This window comes from Lacerta agilis, chromosome 10 (genome assembly GCF_009819535.1).
Source record: "Lacerta agilis isolate rLacAgi1 chromosome 10, rLacAgi1.pri, whole genome shotgun sequence".
NCBI lineage: Eukaryota > Metazoa > Chordata > Lepidosauria > Squamata > Lacertidae > Lacerta > Lacerta agilis.
Window position 1 is genome coordinate 68160929 of NC_046321.1, and position 23644 is coordinate 68184572.

At 45.3% G+C, this 23644-nt stretch overlaps 1 protein-coding gene across 3 annotated transcripts in view; it reads left to right on the forward strand.

The window, feature by feature from the left end:
• GRM3 (glutamate metabotropic receptor 3) overlaps positions 1 to 23644 on the forward strand; it is a 93473-nt gene that overhangs the window by 53551 nt on the left and 16278 nt on the right. For 2 of the 3 annotated variants that reach the window (XM_033162202.1, XM_033162201.1), the window contains exons 2-3: positions 2181 to 2787; positions 11030 to 11885. In XM_033162202.1, coding sequence (XP_033018093.1) covers positions 2290 to 2787; positions 11030 to 11885 — 1354 coding nt within the window. In that variant the 5' untranslated portion in view covers positions 2181 to 2289. Of the gene's footprint in view, positions 1 to 2180; positions 2788 to 11029; positions 11886 to 15759; positions 16286 to 23644 lie in introns of those variants that run through there. The other variant, XM_033162203.1, reaches the window with a different exon arrangement.

Here is a 23644-nt window from a genome sequence, read left to right on the forward strand (position 1 = left end):
GGAGATAACCAGAGCATGCACCACTCTGGTGAGACAGTCCGCGGACAGGTAGGGTCTCAGCCTGCGTACCAGATGGAGCTGGTAGACAGCTGCCCTGGATACAGAATTGAACTCAACACAGAAACATAAGAGTCCTACTGGAGCAGACAAAAGCCCTGTCTAGTCCAGCATTCTGTTTCCATAGTGACCAACCAAATGCCAATGATGATGCTTTCTCCAGAAAAGTGGAACTCAAAATGACTTTCCACCAGGGCATGAGCACAATAGCCCTCTCCCGCCAATTCCCTCCTATTCAGAGGTGTCCTGTCTCAGATATTAGAGGCACTATATAGCCATCATGACTAATAACCACTTTTACCCTCCATGAATTTGTGAAATCCCATTTTAAAGCTATCTAAGTCGGTGGCCACCACTAAATCTCCCAGGAGCAAACGCTGTCGTTCAACTGGACACTGCATGCAGAAGTGATCCCTTTCGTCTGTTCTTAATCAGGCATTCATCTTCACTGCCTGACCCTGGGTTCAAGTATTATGAGGAAAAAAAGAGCGAGTCTTCTCTCTCCACTTTCTCCATATCATTTCTAGGTCCACAATATCGTTTTTGAGTTGCACATCCTGTTTCCCACAGCAGTCAGCCAAAGCAACTCTGGACAGTCAGTATTTCGCAGGAGGGAATATATGCACATGCCGGGAAATTCGAGGTTGCGCAATTAAAGCAGATCAAAGTGCTCTCTCACGCTAGTGAGGGAGATCCACTTTCAACTTTATACGCACAGGAGCTTCTGGCCAATGAGGCACTCAAGGAAACAGGTCATTAAGCATGTCAACAAGTACTTCTTGGGGGGAGAAACAGGACTGAAAGGATTGGACTCTTCTTGCCAGACAACTCCTCTTGGATTTAAGACAGGGATGGCTAAACCCTAGTTTGGGGATCTGCTGTACCCTGTCCCCCCCAGCCAATTTTTATATTTCTTCAAAACCCCACAAATGTTGAGGGGCAGTGGCAAAAAAAAGGTAGATGCAATGCTTGGATAGACAGCCCACTGACCGGATGTGATGCAAGTCAACTGCTCCCTAGTTCTCAGATAACCCTCCTTCCTCAGCTGATGTGTGCAGATCAGCTGTGTGTGTGTGTGTGTGTGTGTGTGTGTGTGAGAGAGAGAGAGAGAGAGAGAGAGAGAGAGCACCATGCCCATACAGAGCTTGTCTGAGGTGCAGGGCAGAAGTCCCTGGTCAGCTGGGAGGCACAGGGCATTCTTGGCATGACAGCATAAGCTGGTTTAGCCCTCTGAGGCCAACAGCAGGTGTACCTGGCCCTCCCTACCATCTGTATAGGCCTGCCTACCACTGGCATGTTGATCAAAGTGTTCGGCCCCACCCTGAGGTTCTAGGCCCCAAAAATGTTAGCCACCCCTAATTTCAGCAATATATGGTGTCTATGTGGGAGTTTTCCTCGGAGAGCATGGCTGAAGAGGGTCTTTGGGCAAACTAGGGGATTCTGAAGAGGAACAGGAGTAGGGTTTGTGACAAGGACAATGAACCTGCTCTCCCCTTGCCTACACCCATGTTTACGTGCCCAGGCAGAACAGTGAACCAGAAAGCCACTTACCCAGTTATGTAGCCAGGAAGGGTAAAGCAGGTGTCTTGATTGACACCACACCAATATGTGGTTGACACTGTCAGAGCTGGCAACTCTGGTCATTGGTTAGTCAGCGTGTATTGGTCCATGTGCATCACACTTGTACTGCCCAGTATTTGGGTGCAGGGGGCTTTTCTTTTTCCTGAGCTCTCCTTTTCCACAGCTGAATCTTCTTTGTGCTAACAGATCACTCTCACTGCATTGTGACATAAGGACAGAGGCCCATTTCATAAAATGTCAGAGCTTCACATGTATCACTGTGTGCACAATCGTCGCCTACACTCACCACATCACTGCCTGCCCTCATGTGCTTTTTTTTTGAGTGGGAATTGTGACGTGAACTTGGCTATCTCTGCAAAGCCCTCGTGCCACATGTTCAGGAGCTGTGAGATGAAGGGCTTGGGTGCATGGTTACTCCTACACCACAGAACATGTTTTCAGAGTCCTCTGAAACCTTAAAGACCAGCTCAGTATGTATTCAGTGGGGGAAAGCCACCATGCGTCTTACTTTAGGCTTTTCTAACCATTTTTCATCTCTCTAGAGACTTGATGGAAGATCTGGCCAGCTTGCGCCTCCCTCGCCCATGGGATGGCATTCCATATTGCCACACGATGCGCTGGAAGGAATGAAGGTCACTAGCACACCTACAGATGCTTCTTAGAGCTGTCAGAAGAGGACCAACAAAGATGTTTGTAAAGCTCCATGTGCTTGCGCTGGCTTTATTTTCCAAAGGAGGCTTCCTTTCTCTAGGTGACCACAACTTTATGAGGAAAGAAATTAAGATTGAAGGAGACCTGGTTTTTGGTGGTCTGTTCCCTATTAAGGAAAAGGGCAGTGGAGCAGAAGAATGTGGGAGAATCAATGAAGACCGAGGCATCCAGCGTTTGGAGGCAATGTTGTTTGCGATTGATGAGATCAACAGAGACAGCTCCTTGCTCCCAGGAATTAAGCTTGGAGTTCACATTTTGGACACTTGCTCCCGGGACACGTATGCATTAGAACAGTCTCTGGAGTTTGTCAGGGCTTCTTTGACTAAAGTGGATGAAGCTGAGTATATGTGTCCTGATGGGTCGTACGCGATTCAAGAAAACATCCCACTACTCATTGCGGGAGTCATTGGAGGTTCTTACAGCAGCGTCTCCATACAGGTGAGATATCTTAACTCTTAAGAACAAGTCATCCATCTCAATGCCCTTTTATCTACTCTACGGAATCCAAAGGGGAAACACTCATGGGCCCATGTGGGTGTCAGGGAAGAACCAGACATGTGGGTCATGCTACCCAGCTGAGGTTCACGCCAAAAGGAGCTGGAAAGTGTAGCAGCTCTTGTCAGGCAGAGCCACCTGAATTACACTCAGCTAGCAGGCAGGAAAGGACTGCTGGATAACCAGGGCTGCAAAGGATGGGCGGTGTGTGGCTTTGGGTATAAAAGGGCAGAGAAACCACAAGAGTGAAGGGGAGTTTGAGAGACTTGCTGATGAATATTGGTGATCATCATTTGACCACAGAGGATAACCCTGAAGCATGATATTCACTGGCAGGAGCAGGAGGTCATCTCCTTTCCTTATCTAGCTTTATGCCTGAATTAGGACTAGTGGAAAGAGAGGGCATTCTCCTTCCAAAAGCCCAGGAATTGCCTTCACATTGCAAGTGGTGGACCAAGCTGAGTTCAATTCTGCTATGGATGACTTTGACGTAAGAATACTGAGTTCAATTTGGAAATGTCTCCTCTAGTCAAACTTGGATCAATGTGTGATGTTGTGTTTACCCTAACTTAGTTTGGAGCACATGCTTGACATACACAAAGTCCTAAATTCAACCCCTGGCATCTCCAGGCTCTCAGGCAGACTCTAGATTTAAAAAACAACAACTCCTGCACTTGAGCATATGGTGAGCCACTGCCAATCAGAGTTGGCAATACTGGGGTAAGGATGGGCCAATGATCTGATTCAGTATGGGGTCACTTCAAATATTAGGAGGGGAGTCACCTCTGGCCTAGAGACCAAATGTTGTCCTCCTGGCCTCTCTATTTGTTTCTCTCCCCAAGAGACACCCCTCACTCGCTTGGCTCTTTGAGCTCTTTTGCCTAGCTGGAACGTGTCCTTGTTACCAGTTGCTGTGGAAAGCAGCTCTGTGGTGTTTAAATTTGCCCTCTTTCATTGAGTCTTAAACCAACACAGTTGTCTCCAGTTCTGCTCACTTGGGTACACTGCACCTGTAGGCCCTCTGATGTCCTTCCCGCACAATCAGCTAGATGTAAACAGAGCCAAGGCTGGAAGTGATGGAGGAACACTGCTGTCCCAGAGATGTCTTGAAATGGGACAATTCTGCTGGTGGAGAGGGCCACCAGCAAAAGCAAGAGTGACAGTGTGACATGGAAGTAGTGCCTGACAGGGAAGAATAAGGGCGCACTATTCTCCAGTTCCCCACACCCCACCCTACACAGGCTATTTGAGAAGACTCTCATAGAAGGGCCCACTTCAGCTAGATCTTCAAGGTGGACTCTAACGGTTTCCAGACAAAGGGAGGCTTGGGGAGAATAAGTTGCTCCTCTCCAAGAACGTCTGGGTGCTCTGGAGCTGTAGTAGACTTTTGTTATTAAAGAACTCAGTCTAGGGGGCAGGACCTTGCAATATGGAATAATGAAACTTACAAATATATTGGATTCCTCTTCTAGTGAAACTGGCATAAATCACTTGTGGGACTAATAGTACCCACCTTAGAATCAAAGAAATGGCATTAAGGACTGTAGACCTTTGGGGTCATCTCATCTAGTTTCCACGGCTAACAGAAGGCTCAGAGCACTGTAGTACATTGTCCAGTTCCAAATGCTCAGGCTCTCCTTCATGACTTGAAATTATAAAGGTGTAACAAGTAATGCATTTTGTACCAGCTATATGTGTTTACAAGCTTCTGACTCAAGCAGACCTTCCTCCTGAGATCAATAGCAAACGGCCTCAGTGCTAGAAGGCGGGATAAGGGTCCAGTTGAAAAGATTTTTTTCTGGAAAAGAAATAACAGCTGTGGATCTGAAAGTTTGCTCAAGCAAACTACTACTACTACTAGTAGTAGTAATACCACCCTGCCCATCTGGGGCACTCTATATGCACTCTATGTTCAGTAAGGTTGCCATTCTGTGACCATTCAGCATAAAACCATGATCACAACAACTCAGGTAGACAGGGCTGATATGTGCATGCACACTGCTCTGTAGAGCACACACTGAATAGGCAGGGACTTTCCTTGGACTGTGGAGAGGTGAGCAGGCACCCTGCCTCCCATGATGCATGTAACACAGTATCTAAGGTTACATGGAGGCGTGACTCTACACCACCCACACATAAGGTGGGCAGAGAAAAAAATATGCATCTGCGATTTCCTGATTGTCAGCTGATTAAAAAAAACCAACTCTTCTAGCAGCAGTGGGAAATCTAAAGCAGACCCACCAGGCCTCGCCATTTGGCTCATGAAGCCATGTTGGCCATGCCACTGCCACCTGTCTTACGTGTCAGGTGTGGGGCAAGTAAATATCTCTTTGAGTCAAAAAAGGGGGGGGGGGGTTGCAGGCTCCACTGATCATCTGAACCTGCAGAGACTTGTGTGTGGCATTTTGAAGTTCCAACCACGAGCTGATTTCAGTACTTCAGGGGTCATGTGTTGCATGCTTAAGCCTACATGGTTTATGTACGGATGAAGGGGGTCACCTGATAGCACTGTAACATCAGGTGCCCACCTGTCAAATTGGCCTGTTGGGGTGGGAGAGATAAGGATCTGGAGTTTTAGCCAGATCCAGATCCCCAACCCTGATTTAGATTATTTATATGCTATTTTTTATTTATTTTTTTTGCATAAGCCACATTTTACAACAGTGGTCAAATAAAATTAAAAGAATACATAAAATCCATTTAAAAGCAACAACAACAATGCAACAAATCCCTAAATCACAATTACTAATAGGAGCAGCAGGAATGAATTCCTTTGTCTAATCAGGTCTGTCTCCTCCAGTAACCATAAAAGGTGTGTCCTAACCAGCCACCTAAAACTGTATGGAGAGTTGGGGCCAGATGCACCTCAAAGGAAGTTGCACATGCAGGCACCACCACTGATGTGTCCCTTTTAGTCACTATGCTACAGTACATCTCTGCTCTAGTGGCATGGTCCTTCCATGTGTAAATATCTGTTGAACCTATTTGGGCTTTCAGTTCCTTCACGTGATTAGAATTGCCTGAGGGTGAGCAAGGCCTTGCTGCCTAGGCCCAGCTGCTCCAGAGCATCCCAATGCCCAGCCCCACCATCATCCATGCATTGAAGAGGGAACATCTACAGAAGGAAGCTGCTCCACATAATTTTGAACCCTGGCCATCCTGCATGTTCCTGCTGTGGGCATTGACCTTCCAGAATATGGAGGGTGGCAAAGCCTAGAATGGCAGCATGAGTGGGGCCACCCCCATTCATGGGGGAGCACTGAATGCCCAAAGAGAGTTTAAGAGTCTTAAATATACACTCCTAAATTAGAAATCAATAGGCCGGTGGGTGACAGAGTTGATGGGCATTAGAGCTGAAGTCTCCTGGATCAGGCAATTCCCTCCAGCACCTGATGCCTGGGCTTCCTGTGGTGCTTTGAAGGCCCAAGTTCAGGACTTCAAAGCACCTGTGATGTCAGGCGACTGACAGGTGGGCAGTCAAACTGGGTGCACAAAGCCAAAAAGGTTCCCTATGCCTGACATAGGGGGTGTCAGGGCTGGTTCAACTGCAGGTCAGCACTGAGACTCAGAGATGAGCAATAAAGGTGATTCTTTATTCAAGGAAATGGAATTCAAACAGAATCCTATGGGCAAGACTGGCCCTGGTAAAGCAGTTGCTCAAACTGACCATCTGAGCCTCCCACTTCTGCCTGTCTCCTCCCCGTCTGGCTGTTTCCCCTGCAATCTTAAACTCCATTGGGCGGAGGGGGGGCTATGTTCCCTGTGCTCTTTGTTCTGCAAAAGCTGCTGGATACAAGTGGGGAGGGGAGCTGAATACAGCCTCACCCCCCTTCCCAGCTGCCTCTTCTTCCTCTCTCTCACCTGTCAGCACCCCACCATTGTGTTCCCCTTCATCCCCTGATCTGTCTGCCACGTCCCACCTCCTCCCCCCCTGGCTCTGATCTTCGTCTGAGGCTTCCACAGGGGGTTTGCCTAGGGATGTACCCTCACATCAAAACCCCACACTTCCACACATTGGAAGTTTTAGATGTATGCACATCCAAAGAACTCCCTGCTTCTCTGCCGCAAATGGAACATATGAAATCCACTTGCCCTGAGCTAGGTCTATCTAGCCCAGTGTTTTCCTCAATGCAGCTGCTCTCCAAGGCAGGGGTCAGCACCCGTTTTCAGCCGTGGGCCAGTCCACCGTCCCTCAGACCATGTGGTGGGCCGGACTATATTTTTTTGGGGGGGGGGAATGAACGAATTCCTATGCCCCACAAATCACCCAGGGATGCATAACAGCACACATTCTACTCATGTAAAAACACCAGGCAGGCCCCACAAATAACCCAGAGATGCATTTTAAATAAAAGGACACATTCTACTCATGTAAAAACACGCTGACCATCTGCAGGCCGGATTGAGAAGGCGATTGGGCCACATCCAGCCCCGGGCCTTAGGTTGCCTACCCCTGCTCCAATGTCTCAGGCAGAGAAAGCCTTCCTCCTTGTATTGTTAAGATCCTTTAACTGCCGGCTGAAGCAGGGTCTTTCTGTGTGCTCTCTCACTTCGTGTTCTGTTGGGGGGTGGGGGTGGCTTGCTTTCATTAATCTTTGGAGTGGGATGTTCAATCACCATCATTGTTCCAAAACTGCCTGTCAAAGAGAACAAAGGGAAACAGGGGCATCATATTGCTTAAATATGGGCAGTGCGTGAAGTCAGTTTGAAGCCACCTTCTCTTGAATATCCTTGTGAAAATCAGCAGGAAGGCTCCACAGGATGTGTCTTGAGGCTCATAGCTCACCCTCACTGCATGTTTCATGATAAACATTGTGAAAGCAGAGTGATAATGTGTGCTGAGCTGAGCTATTCCAACAAGGAGCACCTCCGTTTCTGCCTTTGTTGTAATTTGCAGCAATATTTACAATGCCCTGCAAATTCTGCCTGGACAGCTGTCAGTCTGATCCTTTCCTTCTCCTGCCAGATTCTTGCTTCCCTCATCATCTCCCCCCACCCCCAATGGTAAATAAGCAATGAGCATCTTGACACACACACAGTCAATAGTAAAAAAAAAAAATCTAATGTGAACTTGAAAGAGAGATGGCAGCAACAGTTTGCCTAGAAAGACCAGTGGAGGGATAGCACTGTGTGAATTTAGCTTTGCTAGCGAAGGAAGAATACAGTATCATTCTTCTCATGCGCCCCTCATTCCTGAGCTCTTCTAATGTAATTCCATTCAATCAGCTGTGCTTTCCTTCCAGATTTTTCATGTCATTTCATTTTGGATGCAATTTGGATTCTCCCAGTCTGGTTTAGTAACAATTTCTAAATAGGATTTGATTAATATAGTTCACACTTTTCAGTATTCGCTAACTATCCAACCATGTAGGCATCTCCACCACCTTAGAGGGTATTCCAGAATTCTGAGGCCTTATTGGTCATATAAACAGTCTCACTTCTCAGTTCTGTAGACTCAACAGCTCCATAAAAGCTGGACAGGGGCGTAGTGGGGGAGGGGAGGGGCTGGGATGTGTGGCTGCAGGGACATTTTTGAGAGGGGACACAGCCAGCCAGCCAGCCAGCCCACCTGCTCCATAATCAGAGCCTGGCTCCAAATGAAACCAGCATATAACTGTAGGGTATCAAGAAATGGCCAAAGACAGTCTGAAGTACACTTTCCCAACTTGGTGCTCTCCAAAGGCTTGAACCTTCCAGCAGCCCTAGCTGACATTACCAATGTTTAAAGATGCCGGGAGTTGTAATCCAAACCATCAAGAGAGCACCAGATTAGAGAACAATGGTGAAGGCACCTGGTACACCAACAGAAATGACATTCTAATGGTAAGAGCTGTTTGACAGTACAGACATAGCTATTGGCCACAGTATGTTACCTGAACTGCCAAACCCTTGGATGGAGAGAAGTTCAGAAGTATTGTGAAGAGCTGTTGGACAGTGGAAAGGTCTCCCTCAGGAGATGGTGGATGCTCCTTCCTTGGAGGTCTTTAAGCAGAAGTTGGGTGGCCATCTGTCAGGGATCCTTGAGTTGAGACTCCTGCATTGCAGGGGGTTGGACATGACCTCCAGGGATCTTCAGGCATCTCCAGGTTCTGCCCCGGCTGTGATCCACCACCTGAGAGCCACAGGCTGAGGGCCCTTTCTTTTCATTCTTCAGCTTATGCCTGAGAACCAAGCCTCAAGCAAGATGTGTGACTTAAATCACCAAATACCTGGGGGAGAGAACAAACAGCAGACAAATGTTCAGACTGAGCTGGTCCAAGTTGGAACCCCCCCCCCCCATTTCTCCCTGATGGCATGTGCTTTGCTGGGCCTGCTCTTTCAACACCTACACTTTCATAGAATCATAGAATTGTAGAGTTGGAAGAGACCTTGATGGTCATCTAGCCCAACCCCCTGCAATGCTGGAATCTCAACTAGATCATACATGACAGATGGCCACCCAACCTCTGCTTAAAAACCTCCAAGGAAGGAGAGTTGATCACCTCTCAAGGGAGATCGTTCCACTGTTGAACAGCTCTGTCTGTCAGAAAGCTCACCCTGATGTTTAGTCAAAATCTATTTTCTTTTAACGTGAAGCCATTGGTTCGGGCCCAGCTTCCGGAGCAGAAGAAAGCATTTGATATCCAGGTGAACAGCAGGTCAGATCTCCATGTCACCAGGAGTCCCTGCACAACTGGGGTCCCAATCACATGGGAGAGCCTGTGCCTGAGCAGATGTTCTTAGCAGATCCCCTCCAGGAAGCCCCTGTGGTGTGTGTTCTGCTGGGGTCCATGCTCTGCACATGAGCGCTGCATACAGAGGACAACATGAAAATGGACAGGGTTCCCTAGGCACCTGAGGCACGCTTTCACAAATAAAATGAGAGAGACTGCTACACCCGACCAAGTTTGATTTTAGAGTGTTTAAAGGTGGAAATTGTCCAGTGCCATAGAAGCCAAGGCCAGAGCAGGGAATCACCCACACGTTCCTGCAGGCCCCCTCCCCTGTGGGCAGGACCTTTAGGCCTGCAGGTTGTCTGAGAGCACAGCCTTTGCAAAATACAGGGCTATGTCCGTGGCAGGAGGGCACTGGGGTGGGGGGTGGATGTCCATGTTCCTCCGCAGATGGAATGGCGATGCTGTAAAGTTGGCATAAACAAGGTGCGAATCAGGGGCCTCCTTTGGAAGGAAAGTGCCTCCGCTCTGACTGTTCTGCTTTGCTAATCAAGTCATAAGAGGCTTTAAGGCACTGCTTTCCTGGGGTGCTATAATAGCAGATAATGAATATTTAGCTAGATTTTTAGAGTTTAATATCCAAGATGGCTGGCAGGCAATAATTCTGAACAGGCACAGTTTCATTTTTCAGGGTTATTTTTTCTTAATTTTTTTTCCCTGCAGGCACCAATGTGGTTAGAGAATCTGTTTTAAGCGAATGCAATAAAAGCTTCTTAGAATATCCTAGTGATGCAATTAACAGATTTAGCTCTCAAATTTCCATGAATGCACTGTATAATTTTAATATCTATTGACTGGGGCCTGAGTAAATAACTCGGTGACTTTCTCAGACTACCACTTTACAGCTCCTTGGATAAAATGTCAAAAAGCATTTTAACATGAATGTTGCTCACTTGATGATAGTAAGTTTGAGTAGCTGATTTGCCTGCAGGAAAGAGCCAGCACACATAAAACTCTAGAAAGTAACCTTTCAGGTACCCTCAAACACAATAAACTTCCACATTCAAGCCTGGCCGACATCTGCATCAGAATGTGGTGGCAGAATCCTAAGATATATTGTATTGTTTTAGAAAACACCTTTAAAATACTGTATATATATGTCCTGGGGAGGGGGACCCCCAAACCCTGCAAGGAGAAATTTTCACCATATATTCCCTCTAATACATCTGGAACCAATATGTGTAAAACTGTCATCATCTGCCATGTGGGGCAGATCCACCCCGTATATTTAAAAGCAAAATTCAATATTCAAAGTGTGTGACTTCCCCAAACTAAACCTTAAAGCTGTAGTTTGTTAAGAGTGCCAGAAATCGTAGCTTTGTGAGGAGAAAACTACAGTTCCCATTATTTAGGGAGGAAGTTGTGTACTTTAAGTGTATGTCGAATGTGCTTTAAACAAATGCTCTGGATCTGCCCCCTGCTCATGGTTGCAGTGGGGTCTTGTGAGCTAATATGGATGTTCTTCTTCCTAGGTTGCAAACTTGCTCAGGCTTTTCCAGATTCCTCAGATAAGCTACGCCTCGACTAGTGCCAAGCTGAGTGACAAGTCTCGCTACGACTACTTTGCACGGACGGTGCCGCCTGACTTCTACCAAGCCAAAGCCATGGCTGAGATCCTACGGTTCTTTAACTGGACTTACGTGTCAACCGTCGCTTCTGAAGGAGACTATGGCGAAACAGGCATTGAAGCATTTGAGCAAGAGGCACGCCTCCGAAATATATGCATTGCCACCTCCGAGAAGGTTGGCCGCTCCAATATTCGGAAGTCCTATGACAGCGTCATCCGAGAGCTGCTCCAGAAACCCAATGCCAAGGTGGTCGTCCTCTTCATGCGCAGTGATGACTCCCGGGAGCTCATTGCTGCAGCCAACCGATTCAACGTTTCCTTCACGTGGGTTGCCAGTGACGGGTGGGGAGCACAGGAAAGCGTTGTGAAGGGCAATGAGCACGTTGCTTATGGCGCAATAACTCTCGAGCTTGCTTCTCATCCAGTTAAAGAATTCGACCGGCACTTCCAAAGCCTCACCCCTTACACTAACCATCGCAACCCCTGGTTCAAGGACTTTTGGGAGCAGAAATTTCAGTGCAGCCTCCAGAACAGGAAACCCCACAGAAAAACGTGTGACAAACATTTATCTATCAACAGTTCCAACTACGAACAAGAGTCCAAGATCATGTTTGTGGTGAACGCGGTATATGCGATGGCGCACGCCCTGCATAAAATGCAACGGACCATGTGTCCAAACACAACCAAACTCTGTGATGCCATGAAGCATTTGGATGGCAAGAAGCTCTACAAAGACTACCTACTGAAAGTCAACTTTACAGGTAAAACGATTAACAACACTCCTCTGATGAGGGCACTACAAAAATGTTGCTGGAACAGGAAAGCATCTGACCCTGGCATTGTTGCTTGTAGTAGAGGAGGCAATGCAGATGGGCAGAAGGGAAGCTGGGGATTTATCCTGCACTCAGATTTCAATTTGAATGGGATCAGATGTTAAGGAATAGTAAAAACTCTCCCCTCTTTTTTGGGGGGGGGTAAGGGTTTTAGGGACCTTGCCATGGTTGATTTCTGAGCCTGGTTTGGAAAAAACATTGTCACCATCTCTATTCTAGAGTGGTTTGTGCTTCAGTAAAAATAGCTTATATGGCAATAAATGGAAGTACCCCAGCACAACCACCTTATGCCCTGAGCTTCTCTACATCATGGTCAGTTGCCAGATCCAAGGAAATGTCCGTTTTTACCTGCAAGCATCCGAATACACATGGGGGGGGGGGTCATTAACCTTACAGGAGGTCTGTGATCTTTTATTATGGAAATTGGCTGTGACAAAAAAGTTGATATATTATTTCATGTTTTTTAATCATTGATTGAATGAGGAGCTGCTGTAGATGAGACCCATTCTCACGTGGCCACCCTCCGGACATCTCATGGAGGAGGCACAAAGAACCACTGCGATTGCCCCCCGCTCTCCCCAGCTCCTCTTTTCCCAGGCACATCCTACGCCTCAAGAGTGCAGTGAATGCATCTGTTTGTTATAGCTTGTTTTTACTATTCTGCCCACAAATACTGTAACTAAGGTATTTCTGTCCAATGTCTCACTAGGGAGCAGTTTTTTGTCCTAGCAAATGAGAGCATGAATCATTCAACAAAACAGGCTGCATAATAAGGAGATTGAGGTGTTGGATTAACTAGCTTTGATAATTTATTATAGATCATTTTTGCCATTTGATCTGGACTTGCTAGGTAATCAATATTTCACAGCACAGGGCAGTCTTCGGGGCAGTCTGCAATGATGAGATCGATTGATCTGACGTGTTGACAACATTTGACACGATCTGCAGCTTTGGCAATGAATTGGTTGTAGTTGTGACAGTGATCTAACCCTGTGCCTTCTTATCTGTACACAAGTTCCACTGATTTTTGAAGACACACGTGCAGGAGTGAAAGTACACAGGAAAGCAAGTTTGTATGTTACATCTCTATGCAATAACAAAGATTAATAGAGGCTCATTGGATTTTTCACTGGCTATATAATCCAGTCTTATAAAATATATATCTCCATAGGTCAGGCTTTTAAACATTTATGTACCAGCACTGTATACAACATCTCCAGGCAACCAGGTACTAAAGTTTTACACAACTTGGCTCTTCTTTTGGCCACAAATAAACAGCAGAGGTCTGTGGATATGGATGGACTAGTAACTTTGGTAAACCTATTTTCATGGTTCATATTCATCCACTGACAGTCAATGCATATGGCAAGCCTAACAGTTGCTAAGACCCATAATAATAAGCCATAATAACCCATGCCTTTCACCCTAAAACCAAGAGATGGAGTACACCTTTATAAATGGACAACAGCCAGCCGGTGAAAGTGTTTGACCAGCAATATGTTTGAATGTAGACAAATTAGACAAATTCACAGAATCATAGAATTGTAGTACTTGGCAGCTGTTTGATGCCTGTCCATAAAAAGTGCATGCCCAAACAATTGAAGATTGGTTACAAGGTTATGTCACCACTGGAGAACAAAGAAGAAGCATGTCATGGATTTGTTCAGCCTTTTAGAATTGGACTGTGACAGCCGAATGTTGCAGCACATCCCCAGCCCCTCGCAGGAACGTACCTGGTTAGGTCTCCAGCCAGCCTGAAACAAACCCTTATTGGGGACTTACATGGGTGGAGGGAGGTTTGAGGCTGGGGTAAGGAGAATACACATTTTCCCTTTGTTCGCTCCTGAAACCTCATATAATCAGGAGGAGTTTTTTAAAAACTCAAGACGTATGTCTGTGAACCTTACCTCCAGGCACACTTACTGTAAACAGCTTAGGCAGGCCCAGGCCCACCTCCCTTGAGTCCCAGAGGCCTGATCAGGCTGTTTAACTTATTATTATTATTATTATTATTATTATTATTAGTACCCCGCCCATCTGGCTGGATTTCCCCAGCCACTCTGGGCGGCTTCCAACAAAAATCACATACATTAAAATATCACACATTAAAAGCTTCCCTAAACAGGGCTGCCTTCAGATGTCCTCTAAATGTCTGGTAGTTGTCTATCTCTTTGACATCTGAAGAGAGGGAGTTCCATAGGGTGGACACCGCAACCGAGAAGGCCCTCTGCCTGGTTCCCTGTAGCTTTGCTTCTCGCAGTGAGGGAAACGACAGAAGGCCCTCGGCGCTGGATCTCAGTGTCCGGGCTGAACGATGGGGGTGGAGACGCTCCTTCAGGTATACAGGACCGAGGCCGTTTAGGGCTTTAAAGGTCAGCACCAACACTTTGAATTGTGCTCGGAAACATACTGGGAGCCAATGTAGATCTCTCAGAACCGGTGTTATGTGGTCCCGGCAGCCACTCCCAGTCACCAGTCTAGCTGCCGCATTAGGAGAAGGAAGGAGGAAAACCTCGTCTGTCTAGTGAAATAGCAGGCAGGTCCTGACATCCCACAAAAAACTAACTTGACCAAGAAGCAAGAACCCAGGATGGATGGGTATGTGGTCAGTGGCCGGCACAAGCTGTGTTTCCCTCTGTACCAGTCATGCACTCCTTTTTTGGTGTCCTTTATTTTAATGACTGGCTTAAAAGCATTTCTCACCTGCCTGGTGTCTGAAGCAACTGATGGATGACGCTTCATGTATGACATAAGCAAATAGCTCTTCTTCACTTCCATGGAGCACTTGGGAACACCTTGCAGAAAGGTGCACCTCCCCACATGACCTGAGTGGCACAGCCCACACTGACAGAGGTCCAACATGAGAGGTGGGTGGATGGGTGGGTGCAATAGGTCCCTGTAAACAGAACACACTGACCTGCCCACAGCCAGTGGTTCAAGTAAAGTGTCACGCTAGGAATAGGGAGTTTGAAACTTAAAAGCTCATTCAGCCATGGAGCTCAGGGAAGGACTTTGCTCCAGTAGCTTTCTCTTTGTCTAGCCTCCTTCACAGCATTGCTGGGAGGAGAGAAGGGGGTACAACCATGCACACCACATTATTATTATTATTATTATTATTATTATTATTATTATTATTAAGGATTGCAACTACGACTTGTCAGAGGCTTGACACGGCTAGAGCTTGTATCTGCAGAGCTGTGTGGGATGCTCTTCCCTTCTCGGCCTGCTCAAGTGAAAGAGAGGAGTTGGGCTGGGGGGAGAACAACCACAGAAGCAGCATGGATTGGGAAAATAAAGCATTACATCAATAGGAACTGCCAGGGAACTCTTTCTGGGTTACAACGACCCAGGGGTGAGCCAGGAAAGTGAACTCCTTACAAGAACAGCTCTTGACGGATGAGTAAGGGAGAATGAGATCAGGCCAGAAAGACCAGAAAGTATTCAACGAGGATGAGTCTCAGCCCCCCTATACTAGACTCACTAAGATCTCTCTGAAGGAAAGAAGAGGTTTTAGGGCTCTGGGAGCCCTGTGAGTTGGTGGCTCTTGTCTAGAGGGTGATTTCAGAACAAGATGTAATTCACTCCATTTTCTGTTACTGGGTGACAACCATACTTGAAATACCTCAGTGTCAAGGTGTACCAAGTGCCAAGTGTTTGGAATGGCATTGCTTAGTTGCAGCACACAAGGTCTGCAAAATGCATCCCAGCGGGGTGAACAGTGGTGTGGCATTTCCCCGTCCACCGAACATTATTTCCAATGACTGAGTCACTTTCGCATTCTTCCCATTTCTCCATTCTGTAGAAGAATCAGGTGAGAGAGGAAACAAAGCTGACACACAAACCTCACAGGCGCAGAGAGCATGACTGAATATTTTAGAGCTGTGAAAGAGAACGCCACCTTGCCATCTGTGTCGGAAGAGTGGAGTGCAGATGGACAAGACTGGCAGGCAGAGGATTGTACGGCAATTATTCTTCCTCTGCCGTCTCACCTGTCAACATGCAACAGCTGAGTCTTCTGTTTCAAAAGCTTCTCAGTGAATCTTGATCTGGGGCTGCGAGGAAAGCTTGCAGAGGTTGCATAGAGTTCCCTAGCTAGTGCCATGCCTCGTTTCCAAACAAAATACCCCCTTCCCACACAGAGAGACAAAAGAGAGAAAGGGAAAGAAACATCCGCTATCATCCGACAGCTCGCAGATCTACCTGTCCTTTCTCATCCTGACTGCTTCACTGCAAACTGACATCTGCGTTTGTTTTCCTGACATTTCCATGGATTTCAGTGGAGCTGCTGGTTGTCTCTTGATTTATATAGCTAGATTTAAAAATAGCACCAAAGGCATTTGCAGTTATTTATCTTTGTAAATCAGTCAACAGAAGAGATTGTTAGCTGAGGATGCCAAAATCCTCAGCTTCATTGAGACAGCTTTAAAGCTGGTCACCGATCAGTTAACTGATTGAAAGCAAAATGATGTTTAAACATTCTAGAAAATTCTAGAAAGCTTTACTCCAGCTCCAGACAATTGTACAAACAAGTAATCATTTCAGTGCCATATAACAATTTAAAATACAGCAGAAAACTAAAGCGACAAATTTCATTGCAAATGGCCACCAGCCATGAAAAATGTCCTTACAATAATAATAATCACCATCATTTCAATGTCTTGATGGCCTTCATCTGGTAGTCACGGAAAGAAAGTAAATACTGTGTGATCTTAAGACATACTAAAAAGAATGCAATGGACTCAATCATCTCACATTCAGGGTCGTATACGTACTCACTGTTTCAATTTCTCAGCTTCTCCGATAAGTCTGACTGAATAATAGGTACCTTCCAATGGCAACATGATTGTGATAATGAAAGGGTAGATCACAGTCCCACAACTGGCAAAGTGTGATGGAAAATGCCCTACAAAATCACAAACATAGCACACCATTAGGTGCTATGCTGCCAGGAGAAGGTGTGCTTTGGGCTAGGCATTTTTACTCATAAGGGAGAAAACTTTCCAAAACTATCTGCAAACAGAAATGCAGCGATCCTGAATTTACACTTCTCTACATTTTGTGATGCAGTTCTCCAACCAAAACATGTGACAAAAATATGCATATTAGGGGAATGTGTGCATAAGAATCCACATATTCGTGATATGACATAGTAAAGTGCATCATATTAAGCAAAATTGCATCCCAAAATGTACATATTAGGCCGACTTGCATACAAAGATTAGACAAATGCACACCAAAATGCTGATGAACTTTTGAGAGGGTTAAAAAAAATCTGATGCAGAAATGTAGCAAAACTAAATTCACAGACCTGCCCATCCTTATTCATGAATAATCCCTTTAGAAACAGGACTCAATGTGAGTAAAATATCTCAGAAGGCAGTAAATACTGAGCTAAATTTACCTCCTGCAACTCTTTTCCTAAAAAATCAAGAAATTATTTGTTGTATATTTTCCTCCACTATCCCTCAGCCCTGCCCGTTCTCCACTTACAAACAAACCTGTCTTGCCTTTTACTTGTGGGATTTGCTGGACTTCAAGAGGTGAAAAAGCATGCTATGAGAGCCCATTTCCATGGTAACCACTTTATTCAGGTAAAAAAAAAGAGAAAGCAAACGAGCCATTGGCCTGCAGCAGGAATTCGTTCCCTGGCTTCTGAGCACACACACACACACAAACTTGATGTCCCACCTGCACTAGTTCAGCCATTCAGTTGACTAAATGTGAAATAATGAATTACTCAAGCTATTCAGTTCTATACTAGATCTGCCCTGGGTCAAACCTGTGCACAAGAGTCACCATGCATCAGGGGCAGCCACAGCCACTTACACAGGTGTGAGAGAGAAGACCAGCTGCACACGTCAACCTTGACAGGCCATTGAGCCATCTTTCACCTCCACCTGCTCACAAGACCCACCTTTTAAGTTTTCCCCACATATCAACATGTTTCTCCTTCTCTCCCTCTTTCTCTTTCTGACGGGGTAGCTGGTTGGAACATAAAAACCTACCGGTAAGAATGGCAAGCTGGATCAGGTCAATGGCCCATCTAGTCCAGTGCCCTGTTCTCACAGGGGCAGAACAGATGAGAAACTGCAAGCAGAACATGAGCACAAGAACAACACTCTCCCCTCTTGTGGCTCCCAGCAACTATTCCTCAGCAGCATTGCTGCCTCCAACTGTGGAGGTAGAACATGCCCTCCAACATTTCTCCGAGGAAAATAAGGACCTCCTATTCCACCACCACCATTCCTTTTGTTATTTATACCCTGCTCATCCGACTGGGTAGCCCCAGTTACTCTGGGCAGCTTCCAATATATATAAAAAAATAATAGAACATTAAACATTTAAAAAAAAAAACCTTCCTTATGCAGAGCTGCCTTCAGATGTCTTCTAAAGGTTGCATAGTTACTTATCTCCTTGGCTCGGGAGTTGCATAACTCCATACCCTCCAACATTTATCCAATGAAAATAGGGACACCCTAATGAAAATTGAGGGACGCGAGTGGCGCTGTGGGTTAAACCACAGAGCCTAGGGCTTGCCGATCAGAAGGTGGGTGGTTCGAATCCCCGTGATGGGGTGAACTCCTGTTGCTCGGTCCCTGCTCCTGCCAACCTAGCAGTTCGAAAGCACGTCAAAGTGCAAGTAGATAAATAGGTATCACTCCAGCGGGAAGGTAAACGGCGTTTCCGTGCGCTGCTCTGGTTCGCCAGAAGCGGCTTAGTCATGCTTGCAACATGACCCAGGAGCTGTACACCAGCTCCCTCGGCCAATAAAGCGAGATGAGCACCGCAACCCCAGAGTAATCCACGACTGGACCTAATGGTCAGGGGTCCCTTTACCTTTACCTAAGGAAAATTGGGATATTCCCCTCCCTGTAATGAGTCTTGCAAGAAGCATTCCGTTTTAGCTAATAGAATTGTTTGTGGTGTGTGCTTGATTGTGTGGCTGCAACCACAACAGTTTCTCCAGTTTGCAAATGTGCCCACAGTCTGCTCTGGGAATATCGTCAGGCTCAGATGCCTCCTAAGGCAATACAATGTGGGGCATCTCTGATGGTCCATGACACTCCCTCCTCCCCATCTGGATTTGGGCCTAAAAGACCAAGGGAAAGGGGGAGTGCATGGAGGGTAGGTTGTAAGCAAGCACCATTTTTGACATTGCACAACCTCATTGTGGATCATGGCGCAGGTCTGTTGAAGCTGATCCCTTGGCTTCCACTTTCCTGGCTTTGTGGGGCATGAGCCAATGTAAGATAGCTCTGACTCTGATCTTAAACCTGCTGAGTTTTATTATATATAGATGGGCTTCTGGGATAATGGCGTCAAGGCAAGCTCCCTCTTTGCTTTGTTTACATGAGTAAAAGCGTTTATTACAATAATACACTGATAAAGAGACTGAGAAGAGTCTCAATTCAGAAATAATAATTACAAACCAGCAGTCTTATCAGCAAAAGATTCTGGGAGTTGCTAGAAGGACTCTGTTGGAAGGAACTTTAAATCTCTCCCCCATCTTGCAGCCCGTCAGGTTAACCATGAACTCGTTAAAGTCGCTCTGACCACCTTGAAACTAGCTATGGTTCTGACAAGGCAATGCTATAAAGAACTGGGCATATTACCTATATGCGTCAAGGCTATCCCTCCAAATAAAAAGCAGACCAAGATCCCCTCTTTTTTCCATTTGGAAAATAAAGGACGTGGAAATTTAGAAAAACCCCACCCCCACCCCCACAAGTGGTCTGTAGAATTATATATATAGTTTCAACCTGTTATTTAAAAATACAGCATGTTTAGTGTTTTTTCACCTAACACGTTTCAAGTCCTCCGTGTAAGCTTTCCCCCCAGGCTCAGGAACATTCCTGAGCATGGGCCTAGTGGGCAAACTCAAGGACCACACAGCTCCCTAGAGCCTTAAAAAAAAAAGTTATCTGGACTTGCTGCGCAGCTTCCTGCAAACACCGCTGTGTGTCCCAGGGAGATTGATGCATATCTGTTTGACAAACAGTTCTCCACTGCTGAACATCATCACCTTAATTTTGTTTCCTTTAAAATATACAGTATATGTAAAATGATGATAATCACAAATCACAGGTTGGCTGCTCAATATGCCCCTTTCAACATGAAGATAGATCCTTCTGAAAAGTCACCACACCCCTAATGCATCTGATTCCTAGATTTCATATTGATGATAAGCAGCTGAAATTCAAGTGAATACTAGCAAAAAGGAAGGGCACTACATCACGATACAACAGGAGGTGGGGGGGGAGGACCTCACTAGCCCTATTCAGGTATTATAGAAATGTGGAAATTTCTCCCATATGAGGACCAGCATATTAGCGTGACCTCCCCCTGCCCCTATCCTGTGCCCATTGCCCTGTGCAAGTGGAAGAGTGAATGTCTGAAATGGGAAGTCTGTTTCTGCTTGTGGAGGTGTGATGTGGAACCCTGGTTTTCCAGGGTTTCCAGGATCTACATCATATGGAGAGACTCCACAAGTGCAGATGTTTCCATCCCTCTCCAATAGGGGTGTATTTATTACCTCAGTGGGGTTTTCTATGGCCCCTGAATAGGGCTGTTGATCACAGTCCTCAGTATATCATGGGCCAGCTTGTAACACAATTAAGGAGAAGTTCACTAACTTATAGGGAATGTGACTGGAAGCTTGAAGGTCTCTCAGAAGGTAAATGGAAACCATGGTACCATAGTGCCTTTCAAAAAATGCATGTGGCTGAATTTTTTAAACATCCATCATTCCCAGTACTTGCCACTGTGAACGTGAGCACTAGGTGAATTTTTCCACCCGTGAAATAAGCATGCACCTTAAATTCATTCTGCAGGATGGAGAACAAACTGTACATCACAGATGATTATTATTATTATCATTAAGTCTCCCATTGTGTTAGCAGCAGGGGCTTTAGGATCAGGGCCGGATGTTATGTCTACATGGTTTGCTGTTGAATAACATTCCTTGGTGGGCAGCCAAATGAAGAAAAGTAAAAGTATCATCTCAAGTCATTTTCTAGCATTTCTTCTCTTTTCGGGATGGAGGAGGATCATATTTGTGTCATGCAATGCAGTGAGAATGAAGTCTCTAGACTCTAGATAATTCATTGGACTGAAAATGGCCTCTGGACTTCTAGTTCAGATCTCCCTGGTAATAGCACTGCAATAACTCCAGCCCAGCCACACAAGACAGCAAACTATACAGTTAGTGCTAACAGGAACCAGAGCCATAGTTTATTTTATCCTCAGAACCATTATTTGCAAATCTCCACCGTATCTGATCTGGAATACCCCTCCACCCAAAATCAGGAACCAGCTCAGAACAAGGGTTAAAATATTTCATGAAGACTACGCTTTAAATGTATGGAAAAGATTTCATCTATTCTGAAAGTTGTCTTGCATCCTGCAGTCTTAAAGGGCAGAAAGGCACAACAAAGCGCTGCAGCAACTCACAGTGCTAGTTCACTCCTAAGACTAAACCAAAGCATTATTATGTGCAAAATCAAAAGTAGGTGATCCTCTTCTGCTGGCCTTTCTGCTGCCATCCAAACCCAACCTCGCAGTTTGTCTCCTTCAGACAAATCCTGAGCTGTAAACCATAGAAAGAGCCTTGGTTGCGGTTTATGGTTTGTCTGGAGCAAGAGAAATCACATGGCTGGGTTCGCACTACAGATGGGGAAGAAATTCAATTCAGGTCTCATTTGAAGCTAAGTCTATGAAAATCCAGACTTTCTGAAAGAATTTGCAAACTGAAGCACAGCTGTCCTTCAAAAGTCAGATTCATCCGAATTTTACTAAGCAGTTCGCCAAATAATGTTTACAAACATGCATATGTGTGCATTAAAAGGAATATACTGGTAAAAATAGCAAACAAAATGCATTACAATAGGGGGAAATGTGCAAAAATGTGTGCATTAACCAAAACTGCACACTAAATTCACACTACAATGCTGATGAATTTTCATAAGAGTTTAAATAATAATAATAATCACAAATTGCTGCAAAATGTTGGTAATGTATTTTAAGGTTGGACAAATGAGAAGCTGAGAGAAGTCAATTTGACAGGTCCTTCTATTCCTGGTTCAGACAATATGCTAAACCAAACCGTGCCTTAGTTCACAATTGCACAACACCAGAGAAAGGGCAAAGCAGCCAATATTTCCTCTAGCAGAGTCCATGTGTTATGCAGGGAACAAATGAAATAACATCTTATAAACTTAATCCTCTGCCCAGTTTCCTGGGAGTGAGCCCCATTAAATTCAAGGATTACACTGTGAATGATCCAAGTATTTTTACTGTCTGTGTGCTTACTGATTATAATATCATTATACTCAACTATTTGTTTCTGGTCTGCTTTCCAAATCACCTTAGCTGTGCAACTCAGATTTAACTGAAACTAGTTCCAGAGGCGTGCGAAACCACTTACCAAACCTTTATTCCAGCCTTCACCAACTTAGTGTCCCCCAGATGTTTTGGACTCCAGCTCCCTTCAACACCAGCCATCATTGCCACTGGTCAGGGATGAAGGCAGTTGTTTTCCAACAGGTGCTGTGGGCTCCAAGTTGGAGAACACGGCTTTACGGGCTTAAACTAGAACCAGTCACAGACTTATCAACCTGAATCAGGACCAACACCAGTGTTTAACAGCTCCATTCACACACACGTTTAGAAATATAGTACTTTCACCTCAAGGCCTCATTGAACTGTTTCCTTGTGAACAGATAATTGCTTTTTCAGATGAAATAAATTTTAAAAATTGTCCAGTAGCACCTTAGAGATCAACTAAGTTTGTCCTGGGTATAAGCTTTCAGAACAAACTTAGTTGATCTCTAAGGTGCTACTGGACAATTTTTTGATTTTATTTATTTATTTTGCTTGTGTCAGACCAACACGGCTACCTACCTGAATCTTGTTTTTTCAGATTCTTGAGTGACTAAAGCAGCATTTAATTCTTTATGGTTCTGTGAGGAATCAGAGAGGAACATAATGAACTTGTCCTCTGCTCAGCCAGCTTCCATTCCTAAAAAGCATGCTGTACTAAAAAGAAGCAAAGACTGAAAGAGGCACTTAGAAGCAGCATATTTCAATGAGTGAACTCTGAAGTTCTTGGAACAGCATGCCACCTCTTGATCTTCACTTCCTCTGCTTTGAATATTCATGTTTTCTACAAATTCACTTGAGGAGAGCTGATCAAAATACAAATTTCTACCTCTCAGAGTGGGAATTTCTGGAAGCCAGTGGATGGGTGGGTCTGGAGCCAAACAAGGGACTTCCACAGAGCAGGAAGGACAAGGCTGCTGAAAGGATGAAGCACTGGCTCCTACCATTTCTCCATCCTAAATCCCCCTACACACCTGGAGCATGTTTGCTTTTGGTTTTAGTGGCATCAGAGCCCTGTTAAAAGTTGATATGTAGCTTGCCTCGTATTACAAGATAGTTCTTGGATCAAGGACTCTACACATTTCACAAAATGAATTCTGGTAGAATTCTGAACCATACACTTTCAGAGTGCTCTCTCACATTAAAAAAAGAAAATCATTGCATGTAGAAAATTAGCAGATCAGAGAAAAATATTTACAGTAGCACTCTTGCTTGTGAGCTAGTTTGCTATATAAAGAGAGGTTTCCCTCTCACCCTTGGAGCCTGAAATAGCACAGACCACAAGCCAACCATGATGACAAACTATGGTG